The sequence below is a fragment of the Homarus americanus genome, unplaced genomic scaffold (genome assembly GCF_018991925.1).
Source record: "Homarus americanus isolate GMGI-L3 unplaced genomic scaffold, GMGI_Hamer_2.0 scaffold25827, whole genome shotgun sequence".
Lineage (NCBI taxonomy): Eukaryota > Metazoa > Arthropoda > Malacostraca > Decapoda > Nephropidae > Homarus > Homarus americanus.
This window is the reverse complement of record NW_024738300.1, coordinates 5,071,559-5,093,628: the sequence shown is the minus strand read 5'-3', so window position 1 is coordinate 5,093,628 and position 22,070 is coordinate 5,071,559. Positions and strand designations below refer to the sequence as shown.

General features: G+C 40.7%; 1 protein-coding gene across 2 annotated transcripts in view; it reads right to left on the bottom strand.

The window, feature by feature from the left end:
• Window positions 1-3,709: 3,709 nt before the first annotated feature.
• The window catches only part of LOC121874013, a 32,705-nt gene continuing 14,344 nt past the window's right edge, over window positions 3,710-22,070 (bottom strand). Inside the window, exons 6-12 of one of the 2 annotated variants that reach the window (XM_042377891.1) lie at window positions 21,485-21,832; window positions 21,201-21,342; window positions 20,556-20,719; window positions 13,320-13,415; window positions 12,843-12,959; window positions 12,231-12,642; window positions 3,710-4,996 (exon numbers count right to left, since the gene is read on the bottom strand). In XM_042377891.1, the coding sequence (XP_042233825.1) occupies window positions 4,989-4,996; window positions 12,231-12,642; window positions 12,843-12,959; window positions 13,320-13,415; window positions 20,556-20,719; window positions 21,201-21,342; window positions 21,485-21,832 (1,287 nt within the window). In that variant the 3' untranslated portion in view covers window positions 3,710-4,988. Of the gene's footprint in view, window positions 4,997-11,597; window positions 12,643-12,842; window positions 12,960-13,319; window positions 13,416-20,555; window positions 20,720-21,200; window positions 21,343-21,484; window positions 21,833-22,070 lie in introns of those variants that run through there. The other variant, XM_042377890.1, reaches the window with a different exon arrangement.

Below are 22,070 nucleotides of genomic sequence, written 5' to 3'. Positions count from 1 at the left end.
CTCCACCCAAGGGCCCTAGGCTCAGCCTACCCCCTGCCAACATACCTGCCTTCATCACTACCATTGCTGAATGGTTTCAGGGTTACACTGTCACCACCGCAGACCAACTCTACCTTGATCTGTCCAAACAATGCACTGACCTCCTCCGCCCTGTCCCAAAACACCGCCGCCCTAACCGCCAGCCCAGGAGTCAGTGGAACGTTAACCGTGACCCTCATGTTAAGTCTATCCGAGTATGGCACCGAATAGCAGTCGACCAGTGGAAGAAATCTCCCAGCTCCCCTGACTCTCTACGCTTCTTGATGCGCACAAATAAAGAGCTCCAATCTACCATCATTCTCGCACGAGAGAAGCAGTGGTTTGATTTTGCTTCTTCTATTGACCAGTCTACATCTATAGGTGATATATGGCGCACCATTAACCGTGACCGGGGCACCAACGCAAGACCCGCGCTCCACCCCAGACCAGCTGCCCGGGCTGAGGCGCTCTCCCAGACGTGGCAGGAGGCCGCCTCCATTGATGCGCTACCACCCGCTGTACGAGACCTCACCCTCGCACTGCAACCACAACGCCGACAGCGCATCTTCTAGTACCAAGACCTATTTGCAGACACTGACATGCCTTTCACGCAGTGTGAACTACTAAATGCTGTTAAGCGTGGTCGGTCCACCGCCCCAGGCGATGATGGCGTCACATATGATGTGTTAAATACCCTTATTGCCACCCCTGGTAACCCCCTCCTCTGTCTATTTAACCTCTCTTTTGATACTGGTCAGCTGCCTCACTTATGGAAGACTGCCACCACCATCCCAGTCCCTAAACCAGGCAGACAAGATGAATATCGTCCAATATCCCTCATCTCCTGCTTCTCAAAGATGATAGAGCGCATGATACGCCACCGCCTCCACTGGAAAATTGAAGCCCACCTGCACCCTGACCTCTATGGTTTTCGCCCCGGAAAGAGTACTGCTCACTGCATCGCTCACTACATGGCAGACACCTCCGCCAAAACCTCCCTCTTCGTCGACTTCAAGGGTGCTTTTGATAAAGCCAACAGTGAAGTGATCCTTGAGGGCCTCACTCACATGGATGTGAAGGGAAAACTCCTCACGTGGATTGCTGACTACCTCTCCCATCGACAGGCCCGTGTCCGTTTTCAGGGCCACTACTCTAAGATCAGGGACCTTGATCTTGGCACGCCTCAGGGAGGTGTACTCAGCCCTACACTCTTCAATGTACTCATGAACTCCATCTGCCGCCTCAACGACATCTTTGCTGAGCGCGCCCTAGACGGTCACATCATAAGCTACGCTGATGATATTCTCCTCCAAATTACTACAGTGCAACATGAACAACCTATACTCTTCACGTTCGCCCGGACCTGTCAAACACTCGGGCTAGTCATCTCACACACTAAAACCAAGTTCATCTCACGCTTCCGGCGTCAGACACCACTGACTCTGCAAGGACAAGACATCGATCAAGTACGCACCTACAGGTACCTTGGTCTACCTGTGCGAGCCACTACCAGAGCCACCACCTCCGCTGTCGCCGCCCACGTCATCTCCCAGTGCCGCCAACGAACGAGGCCCCTCCAGTCCCTCACTCACGGCCTCAAAGGAGCCTCTGTCAGGGTCCTACGTCTCATGTACATTGCCATCGTCAGAGCTGTCATAGATTATGCCTCTCCTGTCCTTGTAGTTGCCTCCCAGCGCGAGAAACAAAGCATAGAGAAAATCCAAAACAGAGCGATGAGACTCATCCTCGGCTGCCCTATGACCACCAGAATAGAAGTCATGCAGCGCGAACTAATCCTGCTTCCCGTCTGCGATCGAATTACTGCTCTCAATGCCATCCTTGGTGTTAAACTTCTTCGCAGTGAGCAACCGACTCCCCTGTCGCGCTCACTGAACTCACATCTTAACACCCTCCTGCGCCGGCCTGTCCCCATTACTTCCCCCCTCCCTCTCAACTATAGCCCGTCCACACTGCTGCTGACATCCTGCGTTATCACCTCTACACCCCCTCGACCTCTCTCCCTCCCGAGTACACTCATCCGCCTCTACCGCCGTGGACTTTCCCGTGTGTTTATGTTGTCGTCCACACCTTCCCTGGTCGTAAATCCACCCAACTGAGGTATATGCTCAAACTTAACTGCCTTGAGCAGATTAGTGATGTCGCCTCCTCTCTAAAGACCTCCCACCCTCCTATCGTCGTCTACTGTGATGGGTCTGTTACCACGCTGGGCAGCGCTGGGGCAGCTGCGTGGATTCCTGAGCGCCTGGCCTGCAGGAAAATCAGGGTCCACGACTGGGCCTCCTCCACTGATGCTGAAACATAGCCATCCTCGCGGGCATTCATGAGGGGGCGACCTATGCTCACAATGAACGCCGGAACCTCCTTATAATCAGTGACAGCACTTCTGTGCTAGCGAGGCTTAAATTACCCTTCCCCTCCTCCCCTGCCGCCCAACACACCCTAGCCGGCGTTGCCGGGCTAGAACAAACTGATAACATCCGTGTCAAGTTTCTTTGGATCCCGTCACATATAGGAATAACTGCCTGTGACACTGTTGATCGGCTTGCCAAAGAAGCTACACAAGAAGAAGATATTGAAGCCACTCTCGCCCTCTCCCTGAATCATCTCAAATCTCGCATACACGCCACACAACGAGAGGCATTCAACGAAAATTGGACACACCTGAAACAACGGGGTAGCATCACACTATGCCACTATGACGCTGTAACCGGTGACGACAACCGCCACTACAAAGAATATCAATCCCTGACTTGATCTCAACAGCTTATATACATGAGACTGCGCCTAGGGTACAGGTACCTATGGGAGTACATTGGCAACCCTGAGCCTCACCGCACTGTTTGTAAACTTTGTGGCCAACCCAACTCTCACACCCTCTCTCACTACATCCTCACTTGCCCTATGACCTCCTCCTATAGGTCCCCAGCCGTTACCAACACCTCTTCCCTCCCAGACCAGATATCCCTCCTCCTAGTCACAGGCCTGGCATTTGACATTATTAGGGACCTGCCACTCTTTGCCATAAACAGATGAAATGTACCGGGAACTTTCCCCCCACACACTCATCATTCTCTCACTTTATGTAACTTGACATAACCTATGACCCTTCAGGCTTTTACGCCCTTAATGTACGAGTCATAAAGACAAGTATGAACTTTTCATACTTCCCTGTTGGGAGCTGTAAACGCTTCTGCGCTTCACCTTGCACAGGATGTAAGGGGGTGCCCAATAAACTAGCCCCCTCGGGGGCAAATTTGAATCTGAATCTGTGTGTGTGTGAGTGCAGCAGTGATTTTTTTTTATATTAATATATTACATAAGAACAAAAGACTGGAGAGGAAACTGCAGCAGGCCTATTGGCCCATAATGGGCAGTCTCTTTTACACCCCATCCCTATCGCTGATATATCTGTTAAACCTATATTTGAAGCTACCCAGACTGTTCGAGTTAATGTTGATGTTTGGTAACTTGTTCCACTCGTTCACTACTCCATTTCCAAACCAGTGTTTACCTGTCTCGCGCCTAAATCTAAATTAAACCTGCATTGAACTTGACGCCGTAAGCGACCTCCAGCGCAGAGTCACTGGCTTTGTTGCTTGGCTTTCAGCTACAGAAATATTGGATATTAAATATAGGTCATTAGATAAATGAACTTTATTAGTTTGGTTGATCGGGCGTTTATGGTCTGTTAAGTTCGATTTTTTAACAAGTTGTTAAGGGTTTGGTACGATTTTGGGTTGGTACGAGTTAGTTTTCCCACTAATTGACTAACATTCTTTTTCAACTTGCTTATGATTAATGTATCCAACATTTTAATTGATTTGATGTGTCATTTACAGGTTATAATACAGTATATTTACTATATTATTATATTTCATGTGTCTAAGGTTTGAATATGAAGATGTGTGTTATTTATCCATACGTTAGTGCTGCTGTTCATTTAGCATAATATAGTATGCTTCTCCGAGGAGAGTCAGTTTCATCAGTTGTATATACCTATGTGTATGCTTATTACTATTGAATGAACAAAAGGAGGATAAATTCAACCCGTTTCATTATGTTTTCCTTTTTCGGAAATTCAGGCTATAGTGCAAACAGTGTAACTAATGTATTTATAAATGAAGTACAGTATCTGTACATAGCCAATGAATCTTAAGTTAACAAAATTAAATGATAGACATATATTAATCAAAAAAATGAGTAAGTTTAGTCTGCACTACATAGTACAAGAGTAGTACGATCATAACCAACACCCCAGAGATTTTTGTCAAGTCATACCAGCAAATATCTGAAAACTTCTCGTTCTCATAAAAATGATTCCTTGTAATATAACTTACTGAGCAGATCTATTGTTAACCGTTGTCCACTAATTTTAAACATACGTAAACGTGAGATATATATTATTTCCTATTCATAGTTATTTCTCTGCTTCATGGATGACAGATACACTCTTCATGGATTATTTACAAATTCAGTTCTAATGTAACATGCGTTGTTTTTGTACTGTAAGTCTGCATAATTCTTAAAGTCTGTTCTGAAGTCTAAGTGTAACAATTTAGGAGGAATATACTGGTACATTTTACAAAGCCTACAACGATCACTGTAAGAAGTAGGGAAGTAGTAAGTTTCTCGCTCCATCAAAGGGAAGGAAGCTACCGCACTTGCGGAGTAAAACTGAAGACGACGAGGAGTATCCAACGAGATTCTTGGTGTCTGATAACCTACAGTATTCTTGGACTTTGGTAGGTTGTTTTTCTTCTGCGTCGCTCTTGTGTGATGTTTCGTGTTGACATTTCCTTCAGTTTTCCAACGTTTAGTCCACCTGCATACAGTGGTCACACTGGTGCCAGTCTTTTGAGCAATGGCACGAGCAGACAGGCCATTTACCCACATCCACACAATTCCGGTGCGCTCGGCATATGAAGTTTGACTGAATAACCTTCGTTGCTTCATGTTTCTGCGAAAGAATGAAACAAAACTTTCTTAATTTAGTATCTGAGAGATCATTATTAAGGCAGTTGTCATAGGTATTCTGTCATGTTGGGTGTACTAAACAGAACACTCTAATAAATTACTGTAATTTTTACGACTCGTTAATGTAATACTTTGAAAGAAATTTCTGTAAACAGATTTTACAGTATTTTCTTGTACAACGGGTACTAAAATGAAATATATATAATTTTATATGATTCATAAATCATGTAACCATGTCTTAAAGTATGTTAGGTCCGATAAATTACAATAAGGCCTGAAATAACTGTAAAATCCTCAGTAAATTACTGGCGTCTGGGCTGACAGTAAACCACAGTCAAATCTACTGGAAATTTCTTTGGGTGAAGAACAAGACACCATCGACACCAGAAAAAGCCACAGCCATTCCCTGAGCTCTCTATATACAGCATGTTAAAGTAACTGTCGGGGAGACTTAAGTTTAAAAATTTTCATGCATTCTTATACACAATAAATATCCGTTGTGCATGGACCTCGTCATGTAATGGCGACTACTGTTTATATAGTGTGAGACGTTATTAGTGCATATGTCTTCTGTTACCTGGCTGCCTCACTTCTACCTTTTAATTACATTATAAAACGTTTCCCTCATACTTTCATTCAGCACACTTGCACTGATAGCAACAATTTCAAGATAATTTATTCACCGGTATTCATCTGTTTCTCTCAACACATTTTTTCTGAATATTTATTTGTTATTACTTCCGTTGACTGTTTTGAGCAATAAAAAGCTTATTCATGTTTTTAATTCCCTTACTTGTCTTACCTGTCTCTGTGGTGCATTTACAGTTTTCTTATTCCATGGTACACATGTTGTTTATTGTTACAAGTGAGAAAACAGTAGAATCTCATTTTTATAGAAATAACGAAAAAAAATTTTATTTACTTTACACCAGGCTGATATGTTCACAAAACCAAAGCTATTGAAGCTAACACACACACACACACACACACGCACATATATATATATATATATATATATATATATATATATATATATATATATATATATATATATATATATATATATATATATATATATATATATTGATAACCACAAGGAAAGAAGAAACACGAAGTTCCTGTATTCACATTTCAGATGATATATATATATATATATATATATATATATATATATATATATATATATATATATATATATATATATATATATATATATATATATATATATATATATATATATATATATATATATATATATATATATATATATATATATATATATATATATATATATATATATATATATATATATATATATATATATATATATATATATATATATATGGTAGGTAGTAGGTAGTAGGCACCTATCAAACAGGGAGGAACTAGCCGTTGGAAAGATATTGGAAGCATAATGTGTTGTCCAATGGTAGACCCTGCTACCATATGCCATCTTGAAAATTGTGACCAAGTCCCAGGTTGCTGATCTGACTTTTTGCCTCATTTACACACAATTACAGGGTCTCAATTGTTTCTCACTCTTGATCTTTTTTTCATTTTTGTATTTCTTTATGGTTCTTTATTATTATTATTATTATTATTATTATTATTATTATTATTATTATTATTATTATTATTATTATTATTATTTTATTTTCAATTTTGCACTTTTTATTAAAAAATATTTACTGTGAACTAATTATTATTATTGTTATTATTATTACATTTTCGCCCCCCAGTAGCCGATGTGGGTCAGTGACCTGTGCCCCTACTGGCCTGCCAGAGGTAGGAACACCATTCTGCACCAGCACTTATATAATGTTATAAAACCACCCTCCTACCCAACCCAATGATTTATTAACTCCGCAAATGATAAAACAAAATAACATAACCCAAACCCATTAAAATAGGTACAAAATTAAAAACGATGGTTCAAGTTTAGAAGCTCCAAAAGTTGTTGGTAGCGAAAGGCAGAGCAGGGAAGAGGACAGAGGAAGGAGCAGGAGGTTAGGAAGGGAATTGTAGTGGGAGAGATAGTGCCGTGGCTTTACACGACTGCGTTTATTTGGTTACCGAATAGCGCACGTATTTGGTTTTGTCTGTGTTGGGTGTGTGATCCTCGGGTCACCACTCCTCCGGATTGTGTCAGTTCAAGTTTAGAAGCTCCAACAACTTTCCCTGAATACGAATTCGCAACCTTTCGATTTACAACAGGTACCTACTTTACTGCTAGGTGAACAGGGACCAAGGGGGCTAGGAAGAGTGTCCAAACAACTTCCACTTGCCCGGGAATCGAACCCGTGACATCTTACTTGCGAGGCAAGAGCGGTACCGCTTCTACCACAAGCGAAACGATGGGAAAACAGATATTCATAAATGGAAGTTGTCGTACGGTAAGTGCTACTTGGACGCCGGCGCCACCTGGTAAATGTTACAAGTTGTGATTTATGAGGGCGTAAATAAATGGCCCGGAGGATGATCGCGAATATTTAAATTGAGGGGGGACTCCTACGTTGAAGAGGGACATCTGTGATGTGCAGGATCACAGTTTGTAATATAGAACAAACTCGGGCAACGTTGGGTACCCCAGCTAGTTTTTTTTTTTTAGTTTTATGTATCTTGGCACATAGAAATTTTGTTTTTCAAATGATTTCACTGAGTATCGCTGGACATCGAATAGAGAAATTTCGTTACCTAAGTTCGTTAAGTTGTTTACTAATGTTTAATCAGTGTTTGTTGGTTTGGCAAATGAATGAAACACCTGCCAATCATTTAATCAAAAATAAAATTTGTCTATCACACTTTTTACATTTTCAATAAGAGGATTAATATGTTAGTAGTTTAATATACTAGTATATAGTATATGATTTATACGAATACAGTATATAAATAAACTAATAAAATAAGATATAAAAGTGAAGAAAACTTAAATTTGATGACTCAGCACATTTTGAGGTAACACGCACTACCAACCACACTAACACATAAACATTATTATGCACCTACAGTATATATTCTTGTCCGCCACCACAAACATCTTTCCTTGCTATTGTTTTTACCTTAGTCAGCGGCCACTCTTGACGAGGGATATATCATGAGTCAGACATGATGTGTAGAGAATTCCCTTGACGTGAATTACATCTAAGAAATATAATCTAAAGCGATTATAAAGTATAGACCAGAATGTAAGTAACACACATAAACCTAAAGCTTATGATTATACAGTTTACACCATAACAAGTCATGCTCACAACCTTTAATTTAGACGCGGACCAGCCAACGTTTACGTCAGCCATTATGTTCTGATTGAAAATTCAGACTTTATCATTCACTGCTATAGGACAGAATTACATTTTATTATAATCAAACATACACAGAAGAGGTAAGTTCTAGTAAATCTCGTTCAGGTATATAAATAATACTTACAGCGCTCTAGTCGGTTCTTCACTTGATGAAAATTATAACATTGAACTCTGTCACCAGAAGACAAATATTAGGTAAATGTCATACTTCAAAGTGTATCAAAGAAGAGTAAGAAGAAAACAGATTGATAATAAAGGTTAGAATATTAAAATCACTCACGTATATAAATAAATCTGTCACATATCAAACACATTTATCACAAAGTACCACACTGTATAATTATGCAATAATGAATAAGCTTCTAGTTTTTGTTTTGAACATTAGACGGTGATAGTCAACAGATGCTGCTACTGTCACAAGATGCTGCCCGAATATGACTGAACACACACGTCCGGAGGTGGAGTGACCGAAATTTCCGGAAAAGAGGACTAGATTGGGTCACTCCCAGCGGTCCTCAAGTCAACAATGATTGTTATTGATGACTGTAATGAAGAGTCGGTTACTGAGTGTTCATATTATGATGTGCTGAGATGTGTGCTATACCTTTAATTTAAAGGCGCTGTGATTACTTCACACATAATTCTCATTTGTTAAGAGACGATACCAACTTATTATATATCAAGGTGGCGCATAAGGTATGCACCATTGGGATATCGGGTTGAAAGGTCCTGCTGAGTGCCAGCCCAGGTCCCTGGACTTCTCACTTATTTCATCTTTTTTTGTTTTCCTGTAGGGACTCTTGAAATCCGTCGTTTATATCAATAGACCTCTAGGTACATTGATGAGCTGAGGGACAAAACGTGCTAATATCAGTGCTGAAATTTTTTAAAGCTTACATATTTATTGAACAATATTGAACAATAAACTGAATAATTATTTTGTTCATATTCCTTGTGATGCAGGACTTATATGCATTCCTGTAAACTGTATGTATTACTTATTCTTAAAAATACAGCTATAGTATATACACAACTTTTTGCGCCGTGTCACACACACGCGCACACACACACTACATCCTTGACCACCGAAGGGTCAAGACGTACCTGGCGCTCCTCTCGGAGCAGCCAGGTCAACTGTTATGTTGGCCCATACCAACTCCCTCCCCTGAACCCTCCTCCCCACCGGAATATCAACAAGTTCACGCCAGAAGTTACTATTTCATTTAGGAAAGAAATGGAACCAGTGTTAAACAGAGGTGAACAGTGGTGAACAGTGCTTAAGTCAGTGAGAACAACTCAACAGTAACAGTGGTACCCAAGTTGACCTTTCACACAGTGAGGTCCCAGGTACCCAGTGATAACGGCCCGTGAGACCCAACTACCAGCGATGTGTTAATCCGTCTACGATAGGAAGGCCTGGAACCACACCTCACTCATATAACACCATCTGTGAGGGAATTACTACACCACGTGAGGCCCCTCATAACACCATCTGTGAGGGAATTACTACACCACGTGAGGCCCCTCATAACACCATCTGTGAAGGAATTACTACACCACGTGAGGCCCCTCATAACACCATCTGTGAGGGAATTACTACACCACGTGGCCCCTCAGTGAGGGAATTACTACCCACGTGAGGCCCCTCATAACACCATCTGTGAGGGAATTACTACACCACGTGAGGCCCCTCATAACACCATCTGTGAGGGAACTACTACACCACGTGAGGTCCCTCCTAACACCATCTGGGAGGGAGTTACTACACTACGTTTTTGCTGTTCAACACCTACAATAATCTGTATGTTCACTGTATGTTCCTTTACCTTTCTCTAATGAAGGCTTTTGTTAAACCACCAATGTATGTAATAAGTCATTTATGCCCAATGTATATTTTCAGCCTTCGGGCTGCAGAACTTTTTCAATAAACCGTTAATTATTATTATTATTATTACACACACACACACACACACCATATCCATGGGTTCACACCCATATACGTATGTAACCCGACTTACAACCACGGATGTATAATTATGAACATTCATTATTCAATGACCTGTAGAGGGTAAAGGTTGTTCATAGGTTATAGCGCTTGGCGTAAGACAAAACACCCAGCTTCAGTTGCAGGGATGTTTTGAGTTACCTGAGTGTCGAAGTATGATGCAACTCTCCCTCTGAGTATAAGGAATTCTTTGAACACTGAATTGATTGCTCATATTCAGTAATTAGATACTTTGCTTCACACTTGCAATGCGTCAAGTATTTTAGATAGTTAGATAATTATATATGTATATAGAGAATGCACCACCAGTTAAGAGTGATTCATGGGTCAACGGGATCATTTCCAGCCGGTTATTTTTAAACGTAATGTAAACACCGCTGACCTGTGGTCGGCTTGACATTTCACAGAGGTGACTACTTCCTCCTTCGAGAACCTTCTAGAAGTTTGACTCATAGATCACATTAGTAGCGAGCTTGGCAAAACGCCGGGCCCCTTAGTTAGTCTTTGGCTGGACCCCATAGAGTAGACATCTACCACTGAACCGCCTCAGTATGAGCTCGCCTAACACGGAGCTTGCCTCAGTTCAAGAGCGACTCACACCGGGATCTCTTCAGTACTAGATAATGGGGCCAGCCTAATTATCTGTACAAATGTAAAGAAGATTTGTAACTATCACTGTACATACACACCAGTGTTGTGTATAATTAGCCCCCCTTTTATGGAAGACGTGAAACTAAGGTAGACATCAATTATATTATCGACAGTCTCAGTCATCTTGCTAATAACAACGGGACTCTAAATAACAACAAGCAAATTACTTTTAAGTGGGACGGTGTACTGGCAAGTACCACTCCTCACAGGCCTTACAGTTCACAGGTCTACACATATACACTCTTGGTCTGATGTTCACACCAGTTTCGTATTCAGATAAACTTTTAAAGGAGTATTTCTATTAATTCTTGAGGCAGACCGGAGCAGATGGAATTGTGAACTGTTATGAGTCGAATTAATTAAAATTAGGCTATTAGGGATAACTTTCGTATAAGAACAATAATTATGTTTGCTTTAAAAATTTTAATCGAAATTAGATTAAGTTAGGTTAGGTTTTCTATTACTATTAATTTATATGTATTAGGCTGATCTACATCATCGCCTATGACCAGCCAGAAGTTTACAAATATTACCTTGAAGTTATCGCTGTTAGGCAAGAGAGAGAGAGAGAGAGAGAGAGAGAGAGAGAGAGAGAGAGAGAGAATACCTTGTCCCTGTACTTTCCTTCCCATGGTGGTCAGGAGTCTCGCTCATATTACATTTTTTTTTTTTTTTGCAAAGCCCGACTTTTAAAATTTAAATGTCGGTTTGAAATTTCTGCGAATTCTGTTTCTAAAGTGAGAGAAGTTACCAGAGGCCCAAGCACATTATTCATGATAAAACGGATTTTCAGTGTCTATTGAGAAGCTATAACAATTATATTTTGTAAAGGGCTCAAGGGCTCGTGATATAAGCGACCCAGCCTGTAGAATCTTCATATGTTTTCACTATTTTCCTAACTTTTAAATGAGCTATTTAACAGATATATACTATGTAACAGTTTTGATGATGCTAGAATTAATTATTATTTCATTAGAAGAAGAATATATCTGGTCACTTGAATGACGTAAGGTTTTATTTAATATATTTGTTAGCTCAAAAAATTTTCATGGCCGACTATGGTCATTACTTAGTTTGAATCCGCGCAGTATCCGTTTATTCCAAATATTAATGGTGATTGGGAAAAGAATACGGAAGGTCTGAACTGGAAAGCAGAGGCATCAATATTGCACTGGTTCTTCTAGGATATGCATAATCTACTGTACATTTATTACCCATGTACGGAAACTACAAGTATGTGAACGGTTATGCATATATACCATGAGAGGTCGGGGCCGCCTGGAGGTGTAGCAGTATCCAGCAGAAACATCCTATTGTTGCCAACACTGGGAATGACCACTTAGATATTGTGTTCATCTTCCTGGCTGTACTTGATCCATTCTTTTTGTCATCGAAGTCCTTAGCGGGTGTGAGATGTCCAGCAGACTCTACAGGAGTGATCTTATGTGTATTATGAAAGACACGGCTTGACGAGTCACCTGTGATTGACTCATGCAGCCTGTGGTTCTCGATGACCACAAGCATTACGATGATGAGGAAGTCAGCGATAATGAGGGTGACGTACCAAATGTCGATAAGCTTGAGGTAGGCGGTCTTAGGGATGGACTGACTGGTCTGTGTGAAGAGCGCCGCCAGCACCAGCAGGGACGTCAGTGAGACCATTATGCGATCCTGTGATAAAGTAAATCTCAGTAAGTTGAAGACGAAGCTTGTATCACCGTGGGAAGAAAAAAAAAAATATATATATATATATGTGTATATATATATATATATATATATATATATATATATATATATATATATATATATATATATATATATATATATATATATATATATATATATATACATATGTATATATATATCCTAACCGTAAAGTCGTCGAGGTCGAAGAAGAAGGTGAGGTAACAGATGGTGGCCATGAGCAAGCTGGGCACCACAGCGTTGCCGATGTAATAACCATATTGGTTCTGGAACACCAACCGCAGCTGTTGACAAGGAAACCAACTGTTACCACAACAGACAAATGAACCCTAGGAGAAGCATCAATGGAACCCGTAAAGTTATAGAAGTTATACACGGCTCCCTGACATCTGTGCAGGGAATAAGAATATGTTTAAACGCTATGTATAATCATCAGAGCATCGTTGCAGTATTGTATTTTCATCATTTTGATCCTCCTTATTGGTCAAAACACTGATCTCTTTACCTTGCCGAATTTTTCAGTTGAATAACAAGCTTTTTTTTTCACTGAATGTGTGTGTGTGTGTGTGTGTGTGTATCTTATTCTCTGTTGATATACTCATTAAATCCGTCACTTTGGACAACAATCATAGAGTATGATCTACCTGGACGGCGGCAGACATGTTACCATGGGCGGTGAGCGTCTCGTTGACCAGCTCGTACTCCAGCAGCCGCCGCTCCCCTGTGAACTTCACCTCCTCCTGTAATGAGTGATAGTGTGAAGTTCTGTTCAGTTGAATTAAGGACTACAGTGGAAGGGGTAGCCAATAGCCACAAAGTAGCTCTCTAAAATGAAGATAGAGTTAGAATTATAAGAAGGATAAGGTCGAACTTCAAAGAAAACAAGATTCTTTAATTAAGAGTGAAACAGGCGAAGGTTGTAGGTTGTATGGAGAGCAGTAGGAAGAAGCTTGGGTCCGAGTTTTACGGTGCGGGAAACTAAGGAAACTGTTTGTTTATGTTATTCGATAACCTATAAGAATATTACCTTTTAAGATAATGTTATCTTGTGACAATGAAGGTGAGAGTAGATATATTTTTATTCATTTATTTTTGTTTTCACAGGGAAGTGCCCACCCGGACACAGGTCATCGACCCACATCGGGGCCTATGGGGGTGAAAACTAAGAGTAAAAAGAAATTAAAAATAAAAGAGAAAAGGACTATATTAATGTACTGTACACCACGAACATGTCGGAAAACCAGTTTTTGAAGTGAGGCAGATTGTATGAGTATGGAAACACAGAAGAAGGCAGAGCATTCCACAGTTTGGCTGTGTGAGGAAAGAAGGAGGTACTATAACGGGTTATACTAATGTGACCGACATCCACACAGAAACGGTGAGCACCACGGGCAAGACTTGTGTTACGAGCCCACGGCCTTGCCGGTGGTACACAGGATGCCAAATCCACCGAACATTGCCCGTTAAAGTACCTGTAAAAGAGAGAGAGAGTGAAGCAACATTGAGGTCAAGAGAAAGGGAAGAGCGATTATCAACGAAAGGAGGAAAATTAATAAAACGAAATGCCTTTGATACCACCCTATCTAATAGTTGGACAGAAGAAGAGCCACCCCAGATATGAGAGCAGTACTCCAAGTTAGGTCGAATTAATCCCTTATAAACTTTAAGCAACTGCTCAGGAGTGAAGTTGCTACAGCATCTGTACAGCATTCCCAACTTTTGGGAGGCAGCTTTAGCAATGTTGTGGATATGTGGCTTCCATGACATATTAGAGGAAATAGTGAAGCCTAGCATATCTATTTTAAAATTTGGTCGAATGATTGCATCCTGAAATGTGATTGGAGGAAATCTTTATTTTGGAAAGCGTAATAGGTAAATAATGAGTTTTTTTTACTATTGAATTTAACCAAGTTTCTACCTCCCCATTCGGACGATGCTGCACAGATCCGCATTGATAGATGAAATGATATCAGCTCTAGAAACAGATCTAGTTTGAGAATTAGGGGGAAGGGGAAAATGTGAAGAAGAGTGAAGAGTAGAATCATTATCGTAAGAATGGATAGAATTAGTCGTTATGTGAAATAAATCATTGATAAAAAGAAGGAAAAGAGTAAGTGAAACAACAGAATCCCGTGGGACACCACTATTGGTAGAGAAAGAGCGAGAGATCGATCCCTCGACAACAACTACCATGGATCGGTTCTCAAGGAAGCTCGAGATTAGAGAACAATATGGGGGAGAGTACATTGCTGAGAACGATATCGCGAAAGCAAAAAATAGTGATTATTTCTTTATTTGTGTGTGTGTGTGTGTGTTATTTTTTCCAACAACGCTGGATGATGGCAATGCTTAATGTACCCGAACAAATTGGGTTATCGACAGTCCATTGCAGCTGTTGTTCACACCAGTAGTTGCCGATACCAGCACCACTATATCAGTAAAATGGAGAGCCAAAATGGGCAGTTGCAGCTTCTCATCTGTCTCTCCTTGTAAATCAACTCTACTGCAGCCATTCTCCAGCTCAGCACTCATACACCAATGTTACCATTTTCCAAACTTCCGCAAAGTTTAGCGACAAGAGATGTGTGGCTATGGAGTCGGCCACGTTATACTTGCCTGGACGAAATTAGACTGCCAAATCAGCTACTCGACAGTTATTTAAAGAATGAATAACGTAGTGCTGGCGGGCTACGGAAAAGGCAAGAAGATTCTATCAAGACTAATCTAAAAAGTGTCTGATTAACACTCACCTGGAAAACGATCACCCACACTGTTACTTTGGAAAAGTACCGCACGAGAAGGTGTTAAAAGGTTGAGTTAGATCTACTACGTGCCGAGGCAGTTAAGTACTTTTTTTTTTTTTAATATTTATTGGGCACCCCCTAACATCCTTGTGTAAGGTGAAGCGCAGAAGCGTTTACAGCGCCCAACAGGGAAGCATGCTAAGTTCATGCTTGCCTTTATGTCTCACGAGTTAAGGGCGTAGAAGCCTGAAGAGTCAAGGGCGTAGAAGCCTGAAGAGTCAGTGGTTTTATGTCATGAAGTTATTGGAAGCTCCAACAACTTTCCCTGAATACGAATTCGCAATTTTCGATTTACACCAGGTACCTACTTTACTGCTAGGTGAACAGGGACTAATGGGGGCAAGGAAGTAAGTCCAAACAACTTCCACCGGCCCGGGAATCGAACCCGTGACATCTCGCTTGCGAGGCAAGAACGGTACCGCAAGTGGACACCCGCCCACTCACCCACCCGCTGTACCAACCCCCAAAGCCCCGAGAACTCTCTCCTACCGAGTTCCCCCTGTCGGCCAACTCAAGTACTACACGTCTACCCTCTGTGGTGGAAACCAGCAACCCTCAAACCCGAGTGACAGGAGCACCTCCCACTCCATCTGGGAATCACCCTCAACAGTCATCCTAATTCTGTTGGTTGTAGCACTTGTGAGTACGTTACCCCCCCACTATTATAATGTTCTTAGATCTTCCTTTTTCACACCTCAGTGACCCTGAGTTTGTACTGTTCCTTAATCAGTATCAATGTCCCCACAATAATGTCATTCCTTTAGATGTGCTGGATCGTAAGTGTTACACCCCATTTCCCCATGGTGTCGACACAATATTCCCTCATATCGATCCTGATGTCTTTCTACAAAACTCACTGGGTTACACCAACCCCAACTGTAACTATTACTTTCCTGACTCTCCCGAGTTTAGTTCTAGTCTCCTACTACCTCATTCCTTCTCCTTGATTAGCCATAACATCAGCAGTATTCCCCTTCATCTAGATACCTTTTTAGATCAGTGTTTATCTTCTATTGCCCACAAATTTGATGTACTTGGATTCTGTGAGACCAAACTCACTAACGATATTGACCATTTGTATAACATTCCTAATTACAATAGACACTGCGTCAACACGTCACGACACAGTGGTGGTGTCGCCCTATATGTTGATATCAAGTATGACACTTCTGTAAGAGATGACTTAAAGGCTCAGGAGGAGTACATGGAGAGTGTTTTCATTGAATTACGTAACGACACACAAAATATCGTAGTAGGGATAATCTACAGAAGACCCCACACTAATGTAAGGAATTTTCTTGATAAATTTTCGGAGCTTATCTCTGTCATAAGTTCAGAGAGGAAAGACTGCTACATCACAGGAGATTTCAACCTTGATCTATTAAAATCAGAAACCGACACCTCAGTATTAGACCTTCTTGCTACCTGTCATTCTAAACTCTTCTTCAACACTATAACTAAACCCACTAGAGTAACTGCCATCTCTGCCACTGTGATAGCTCATATCTGGACTAGCAACACTCTTAACAACCTAGCAAGTGGATTTATTTTTAACAATATCTCAGATCACTTCCCAGTTTTTGCCATGTATAAAACAGCCACAAGACCTGAAGGTCTAGTAGAGTCTCAATTCAATACAGAGACTACTGCGCCGACAACATGCTCCTTTTTGAAAACAACCTAATGAATGCGAACTGGGATCTTGTCTATGCCTCCAACAACCTTAACGTGAACAGCTGTAACTTCTCTAGCATCTTCAATGCTTGCCTTGATAAATGCTTCCCGCTCAAGACTAGGTCAGTGAAAACTGTATCCATTTCCAAACCCTATATCACAAGCGAAATTAAGATAATGATAAAGGAAAAACACAAACTCCAATGGAAATTTGCAAAGAGACCCATAACTTTCGGTGATGCTTACCGAAGTATCAGAAATAGAGTAACTCAAGCAGTTAGAAATGCCAGACGTAACTATTATACAAATAAGCTCCAGTCAGCATCAGGCGACAGTAAGAAAACCTGGAATGTCATAAATTCTATTCAGAACAGGAACACTCAGCCTTCGGCTCCCCACTCAGCTTTTATGATAAGCGATTCAGTTATAACAGAACCCTCCCTCATTGCCAACCACTTCAATGAATATTTTATTAATGTTGGCAAAAATCTTGCAGAGAGCATCCCTGATCACAATGAGGAATTTAGAGCCTACCTGCAAAACAGACAGCAAAATGAACTATTCTTATTCCCTGTCACAGCAGATGAATTACTGGCCATCAAAAAAATGTCCGAAGATGCAGCAGCAGGCGAAGACAATATACCAATGAGCATCATTAAAAAAGTGTCCCACTTATTACTACCTGTTCTCCTCCACATTTGTAACTCCTCCTTCACTAGTGGTGTCTTTCCTGATAAACTGAAAATTGCTTAAGTCCACCCGGCATATAAAAGATCTGGGGACAAAGGTCTCTTCAAGAACTACCGCCCCTGGGGCATATCAGTCCTCCCAGCCTTAAGTAAGATACTGGAAAAGCTAGCATGTAACAGACTAAATTCCTTCTGCAATGCCAATGACATCTTTACAGACTCCCAGTTTGGATTTAGAGCTAAAAGGTCAACTGAGAGTGCTCTGCTATCCTTTACTAATGACATCTTAAATTCCTTTGATGACAGTCAGTTCACAGTCGGTATATTCTTGGACCTCTCTAAAGCCTTCGATACTGTCGACCATACCATCCTCCTTTCAAAGCTTGAACATTACGGCGTTAGGGGCCTGTCCCACAATTGGTTTACCTCATATCTGTCCAACAGGACTCAGTCTGTCTGCTATTAGAATTAGCAATCTGACTCCTCGCCAATCTTGTATGGAGTCTCCCAAGGTTCAATTCTCTGTCCAGTACTGTTTTTGTTGTACATAAACGACATAGTCCACGCCAGCTCACTCATAAAATACAACTTATTTGCAGACGATAGTAATCTCTTTGCCAGCAACTCAGACCTCCATTCCTTGATGAGAACTATGAACACTGAATTAACTAAAGTCGGGACCTGGGTAATACGTAATAAACTGACCCTAAATCTTGAGAAAACCCACTACACGATCTTTCACAGAAGAAAAAACTTACCTCCAGACTTAAACCCCCTGTACCTTGGTAATATAGTCCTCAATTGCGAACAAAATACCAAATTCCTCGGAGTTATTGTTGATGAGAAACTTAACTAGAGAAACCACATACAAGCCATTCACAGTAAAATCAATAAACAGTGCGGTATCATGTATCACACTCGACAGTCACTCACTCTCACAGCAATGAAAGAAATCTATCATGATCTAGTTTACCAACACCTGATACACTGTCACACACTATGGGGGGCCTCTGGGTCTTCAAAAACACAATCTCTGGTTACTGCACGAAAGAGAGTTGTACGGACAATGACCTACTTCAAAAAAACAGATCACACAAACGAAAAATTTGCTATATTGAAATTTTTAAAATTCGAAGATATTAACACTTACTGCTGTGCCCTCTCTGTTTACAAATCTATCAATCACTTGCTTGACAATAATTACTTCCAGTTCCAGAATAATCAGAGATACAACTTAAGGCACCCAGAGCGACTAAGACCACTCCCCATGCGCTCCTCTCAGTCCCAGACCTCCATAAAATATCATGGCGTGAAGGTATGGAACAACTTACCCCCACCCATCCGAGCAAAGACTACGCTCCCTTCCTTTAAATCATCTCTAAAAAAATATCTATTGTCAAAGTATGAATATTTCTTGTAACACTTACTATATTTACAGTACCTGCTTTTATTGTACCACCAAATCCGTTTTATCGGAAATTATCATGTAAATATATAAGTAATTACCATTGCAATACACATAATTGCCAACTAGACATAATCCTGAAAGCTCTGTCCTCTTGTTCAACCTTATTTCTGCACAACCCAGGTTGTACTGCTCCCCCATTATACTTATGTTTTTTAAATTCCACTCTAATCTATATGTATATCTGTATGTGTATGTATGTGTGTGTATATGTGTATATATGTATATATATATATATATGTATATATACTTCATTTTTAGTCCATATAACACGCGGACTTTGAACATATAATCAACGACCTCACCAGCAAGGAATCGAACCCTCGACCTACTGGGTGGGACTTGGGGACGCTTACCGGCTAGGCCACAAGGACACTAAAAGCAGTTCTAGACTCTGTTATATTTCACACAAAGCCTGTTCACTGAGCTGATGGCGCCGTGAACCTCATTGGGAAACTGCCCGTGCCTCGTATGTGGTGTCAGTAGCATTTTACCGAATCCAGCTGGTATGAAACGCGAGGTACATATATATACTTCATTTTTAGTCCATATAACACGCGGACTTTGAACATATAATCAACGACCTCACCAGCAAAGAATCGAACCCTCGACCTACTGGGTGGGACTAGGGGACGTTTACCGGCTAGGCCACAAGGACACTAAAAGCAGTTCTAGACTCTGTTATATTTCACACAAAGCCTGTTCATCGAGCTGATGGCGCCGTGAACCTAGTCCCACCCAGTAGGTCGAACCTAGTCCCACCCAGTAGGTCGAGGGTTCGATTCTTTGCTGGTTGATTATATATATATATATATATATATATATATATATATATATATATATATATATATATATATATATATGTGTGTGTGTGTATGTATGTACTGTATATGTATGTGTATATGTATGTATAAATAAATAAATAATAAATAAAAATAATAAATAATAATATAAATAAATATTGATGTGATAACCGTGGTAACATAATGATATGTACTTATTACCACCATGCTATTGTACTTTTCCAGATGATACTAAATGGTACATAATACTTCCTTAAGATAAATGTATAGTATATATCAGGTGCCTCAAAGAGAGCTCAGGTTCTGAACTGGATCAGCCATGTTAATATTGTTATATCTATCCACTCTGTATCTGTATTTTTCTGGCTAAATAAAATGTTTCAATTCAATTCAATTCAATTCAACATCTCCAACACGGTTAATCAACAAGTGAGTTTCAACTTACCTGAAGCAGTAAAATTTTTCCCACCGACTGGTCTGGGATGGAGTAGACTATAGAACACTTCTGGGAATCAAACGGGTAGGCATGAAGAAGGAACTGACACATAGCTGATACTGTGTATTGCTGCTCCAGCTTCACAGTATTGTTCATCCCGCGGTACAGTTCATCTGCACCAAGTGGGAAGTAACTTCAGTGTTTCACAAATAAACATCGTGTGAAATTCACCTGTCATAAGATTATATTGGAAAGCATCACGAGAGTCAAAACTTTCAAGATACTGACGAGGACTCATTATGCGACAATTGGTTAACAAGCTGCAGATAAGAGATTAACCACACCACTTCTCCAATTTTTTGCACCACCACCATTTTCACGAATAACCTTACTTTCTGAACCACAGTCTTCAAGTCTCATAATTGTCTTAACTACTATCGTTACTACTTTTTCACTGTACAGTACTACCACTTTCCTCTTGTATTATCCTTATTATCCTATTCTTTCACGTCATTTGAAACTCTCACAGACAAAACAGACTCATACACTCAGATCACTCTTAGTTCTCTGACTTTCCTTCTCGAGGAAAGACGGCAACATTAATAAACATTAACAAAGATCGAAAGCGGGTAGCAAATGGGACACTTTTCAAACCTTCTGAATAGTTGGAATCATCATCAGGCAGAGAATTCGCGTCTCGGCGCACCAACATCCTCACTCGTCTGATCTGCAGATCGGTAGGGCTGTAGGTCCCATCCTTCACCAGGATGTCCGGCAGCCACAGTTTATCAAAGCTCTAGAATACACAACACACAAATGATATACTGTTTAAGTACACTTAATTTGTCTTCTTATCAGCTTAAGGCAACAAAGATAGTACACATATCTACACACACACACACACACACACACACACACACACACACACACACACTAACCTTTGCTTCGTTGGGAAAATCTCCTTGGCGGAGGTTCCTCAGGATGAGCCTCGCGTCTTTCCATTTGATACTTTGAATGATGTCAACTGCCACCATGAATCCCAGGATGTTAAAATCCCTGATTGAGGTGATGTCGAGCGAGATGTGTAGAGATAACTGTGGGGAATCTACTGCCGGTGGGGCAAGTTGTGCTGAATATCCCTCAGGTATTTTGATAACATCACAGTTAAGTTCGTCCGTGTTATCTGGACAGTCAACCTCTTGGTCACAGCGTTTGATCTTCTTGATGCATGACCCGTCACTGCATGTGAAGTCAGACGGTTCACACGAAGTCAGCAACAACTGTACCTGATTGTAGTAAATTCAGACAAATCCTGTAGCGCAGTTCATACTACTATACTATTAATACTACTAGAACTACTACTAATAATAATAATGAAATACAGTAATAATAATGTTAGCAGTATTTTATATGATAAAAAGTCATAAAAACAGGCATTGATAACGGTGGCTGAAGTCTGCACTCTCACCTCCAGTAAACCCGGAGAACCAGTACACCTTTGCATCAGTGTAACAATCAGTGTAC